The sequence below is a fragment of the Malurus melanocephalus genome, unplaced genomic scaffold, assembly GCF_030028575.1.
Source record: "Malurus melanocephalus ecotype Western Australia unplaced genomic scaffold, MMel_1.1 scaffold_1461, whole genome shotgun sequence".
Classification (NCBI taxonomy): Eukaryota; Metazoa; Chordata; class Aves; order Passeriformes; family Maluridae; genus Malurus; species Malurus melanocephalus.
The window spans coordinates 17,600-21,774 of NW_026624693.1; the positions used below are offsets into that span (position 1 = coordinate 17,600).

The window sequence follows — 4,175 nt, forward strand, 5'->3', positions numbered from 1 at the left end:
CCGCACCCCACAGATTCATACAAATCCCACCTTTAATCACGGACAAATCGACTTTCRAGTCAAAATCAACATTTTTTAAATAAAATATAAATTAACAGAGGACTCTGTGCACGCTCTGCTCTGCTTTTCCAGTTTTTTTTCACATTCCCGGAGTCTCCCGCAGTCGAGCGTCCAAAAATTGATTTTTTTTCCTGTTTTTGGCGCTCTCCCATTCCCATTTTTTGGCTGAGAGTCTGAGCTGAGTAGGGATAAAAATTCCATGGAATTCTCGCTCGTCGCAGGATTAAAATTCCACGGAATTCTCGCTCTTCACAGGGTTAAAATTCCATTAAAATTCCATGGAATTCTTGCTCTTTGCGGGGTTAAAATTCCACGGAATTCTCGCTCGTCGCAGGGATAAAATTCCATGGAATTCTTGCTCGTCGCAGGGTTAAAATTCCGTTAAAATTCCACGGAATTCTCGCTCTTCGCAGAGTTAAAATTCCATTAAAATTCCACGGAATTCTCGCTCGTCGCAGGGATAAAATTCCGTTAAAATTCCAGGGAATTCTCGCTCTTCTCACGGTTTCCCAGGGAGATTCACGCTCATCCTCTCCCGCACCTCCAAACTCAACAATTCCCAACAAAAACTCATTTTTTGGCGTTTCCGTCCATTTTTTCCTGGATTTTCGGGCGCTCTCTTCTTCTCCAACCCAACAAAACCAAAAAAACCAAAAATGAACAACCCTGAGGCAAAAATGGCTTTTTTTTGTCGTTTTTTTTTTGTCTGTTTGTTTGTTTTTTTGGGGTTTTTTTTATGATTTCTGTAACGAGTCCTGGGCGGATCCCCCTCCCCGAGGCGAAGCTCAGAGCGGGTTTGGGGTTTTTTGGGGGTTTTTTTGGGGGAGCCCCTCGTGGATCCAGAGGGATGGGGCCGATCCCGGGTGGAAGAGGCGGCGATGGATGCGGCGCAGGCGGAGCAGGTAGAGCAGGATGGAGAGCAGAACAACCCCAAAACATCCCAAAAACAGGAAATGGTTGTAGACGAAGGAAAAGCTCCGCCAGCGGGAGTGGATCCCGCGGAAATTGTCCTGCTGGATGTCCCTGGAGGGAACAGGGGAAATGGGTGAGGACTGGGGGGATTGGGGTGATGGGAAAATGGGGTCAGGGAGGGATTTGGGATCAGGCAGAGTGGGGTCAATTAGGAAAAATGGAATCAGAGAGAACGGGATCAGGGAGGGATTTGGGGTCAGGGAGAGTGGGATCAGGGAGGGATCTGGGATCAGGGAGAGTGGGATCAGTCAGGGAGAGCGGGATCAGAGAGAGTGGGATCAAGAAAGGACATTGGGATCAGAGAGAACGGGATCAGGGAGGGATTTGGGGTCAGGGAGAGTGGGATCAGGGAGGGAGATTGGGATCAGGGATTTGGGATCAGGGAGAGAGGGGTCAATCAGGGAAAGAGGGTGAGGGTGGGAGGGGATTGGGGGTCAGGGAAAATGGGGTCAGGGAGGGATTTGGGATCAGGAAGAGTGGGGTCAGGAAAGGACATTGGGATCAGGGATAATGGGATCAGGGAGGGATTTGGGATTAGGGAGAATGGGGTCAGACAGGGACAAGGGTGAGGGTGGGAGGGGATTGCGGTGTTGGGAAGGGGATTGGGAAATTGGGGATCAGGGAGAATGGGATCAGGGACGGAGAGTGGGGTCAGTCAGGGAGAATGGGGTCAGGGAGAGAGAATGGGATTAGGGAGAGTGGGATCAGTCAGGGTCATTGGGATCAGCTCAGCTCAGCATTACAGTGACTGTGGGACACAATTAAAAACACAATTCCCAATTAAACACACAATTCCCAGCTTTCCCAAGGTTTTTTCCCCCATGAAATGAATCATTTAGGAACAGCGGGATCAGTCAGGGACAATGGGATCAGTCAGGGAGAATGGGGTCAGAGAGACTGGGATCAGGGAGGGATATTAGGATTAGGGAGAGGGGGGTCAGTCAAGGACATTGGGATCAGTCAGGGACAGTGGGATCAGGAAGAATGGGATCAGTCAGGGAGAATGGGATCAGGGAGAATGGGATCAGGGACAATGGGATCAGGGAGAATGAGATCAGGAACAATGGGATCAGTCAGAGAGAATGGGATCAGGGACAATGGGATCAGGGAAAATGGGATTAGGAACAATGGGATCAGGGACAATAGGATCAGTCAGGGAGAATGGGATCAGGAACAATGGGATCAGTCAGGGACAAGGGGATCAGGGAGAATGGGATCAGGAACAATGGGATCAGGGACAGTGGTTTCAGGGACAATGGGATCAGTCAGGGAGAACGGGATAAACTCATCTCCGCTCAGCATTTTGGGGGATAAAACCCCAACCCCGCAGGTTTAACCCCACCCCAAACCCCTCGCAGGGCTCCCCGGGTTTTGGGGCGCACCTGAGGGGCAGGAAGCGGGTCCGGTATAGGATGGCCCCCAATGTCCACTGCACCTCCTTGTCGTASACCTGCAGCGCCGTCTTGAGGCTCCCGTAGCTCTCGGGGAACGAGAAACCCCGGTGGAAAACCTCGAACATCCAGGCGGACTTGAAACACTGGTACCTGGAGAGAGTGGGATTGGGATCAGGGGATGGGACTGGGATCAGGGGATGGGATTGGGGAGAGTGGGATTGGGGACAAGGGAATGGGATTGGGATCAGGGGATGGGATTGGGATCAGGGGATGGGATTGGGGAGAGTGGGATTGGGATCAGGGGATGCGACTGGGGAGAATGGGATTGGGGAACAGGGATTGGGGAGAGGGACTGGGGATAGGGATCTGTCAGGGGAATGGGATCGGGGAGAGTGGGATCGGGGACAGGAATCGGGGACAGGGGAATGGGATCAAGATCAGGGGATGGGATTGGTCAGAGAAAATGGGTTAGGGGACAGGAGAATGAGGTCAGGGAGAATGGGATCGGTCAAGGGAATAGGATTGGGGACAGGGATCCATCAGGGGAATGGGATCAGTCAGGAACATTGGGATCAGGAAGACTGGGATCCATCAGGGACATTGGGATCAATCAGAGACAATGGGATCAATCAGGGACAGTGGGATCAATCAGGGACAGTGGGATCAATCAGTCAGAATGGGATCAGCCAGGGAGAGTGGGATCAGGGAGAGTGGGATTTGTCAGGGATATTGGGATCAGGGTGAATGGGATCAATCAGAGACATTGGGATCAATCAGGCAGAATGGGATCAGCCAGGGACAATGGGATCAGAGAGACTGGGATTTGCCAGGGATATTGGGATCAGGAAGAATGGGATCAGCCAGGCACAATAGGATCAGGGTGAATGGGATCAATCAGTCAGAACAGGATCAGCCAGGGGGAACGGGATCAGCTCCGCTCAGCATTCAGCCCCATCAGAGCTCAGTCAAACACCAAATTTTTGGGAGTTTTCTGAGTGTTTTTCCCACTTCTAACAACTCCATGAAATGAATCTTTTAGGAACAGTGGGATCAGTCAGAGAGAATGGGATCAGTCAGGAAAATGGGATCAGTCAGGGACATTGGGATCAGGGACAATGGGATCAGGGACAATGGGATCAGTCAGGAAAATGGGATCAATCAGGGACAGTGGGATCAATCAGAGACATTGGGATCAATCAGTCAGAATGGGATCAATCAGGGACAATGGGATCAGGGAGAATGGGATCAGCCAGGGACAGTGGGATCAGGGACAATGGGATTGGTGAGAGACATTGGGATCAGGGAGAATGGGATCAGGGACACTGGGATCAATCCGAACATTGGGATCAATCAGGACAATGGGATCAATCAGTCAGAACAGGATCAGCTCCGCTCAGCATTCATCCACATTCAAACAGGGAATTTTGGGATTTTTCCCGGATTTTCCCCCTCCCGGGAGCAGCAAACACTGACTTGAGGCGGTGCAGGTCGGCGTGGGAGGCGTAGAGACCGCGGTCAAAGCGTTCCCGCAGCACCGCCCACCTGGTGGCACAGTAATCCTGCGGGAAAGGAAAAAAAAATGGGAATGGGAATGAGTTCAAATGGGTTTGTACAGGGAAACAAAAGAAGTGGGAAAAAAATGGGAAAAAATGGGAAAAAATGGGAAAAAATGGGAAAAAAAAGGGAAAATGGTAATGATTGCAAATGGGGTTTGGGTTGGGAAAGGGAAAAAAAATGGGAAAAAATGGG

At 50.9% G+C, this 4,175-nt stretch overlaps 1 protein-coding gene across 1 annotated transcript in view; it reads right to left on the bottom strand.

Moving 5' to 3' along the window:
* Positions 1 to 14: 14 nt before the first annotated feature.
* LOC130587016 (ectonucleoside triphosphate diphosphohydrolase 4-like) overlaps positions 15 to 4,175 on the bottom strand; it is a 16,615-nt gene continuing 12,454 nt past the window's right edge. The window contains exons 9-11 of the mRNA XM_057387965.1: positions 3,900 to 3,985; positions 2,415 to 2,576; positions 15 to 1,083 (exon numbers count right to left, since the gene is read on the bottom strand). Coding sequence (XP_057243948.1) covers positions 846 to 1,083; positions 2,415 to 2,576; positions 3,900 to 3,985 — 486 coding nt within the window. The 3' untranslated portion in view covers positions 15 to 845. The remainder of the gene's footprint in view (positions 1,084 to 2,414; positions 2,577 to 3,899; positions 3,986 to 4,175) is intronic.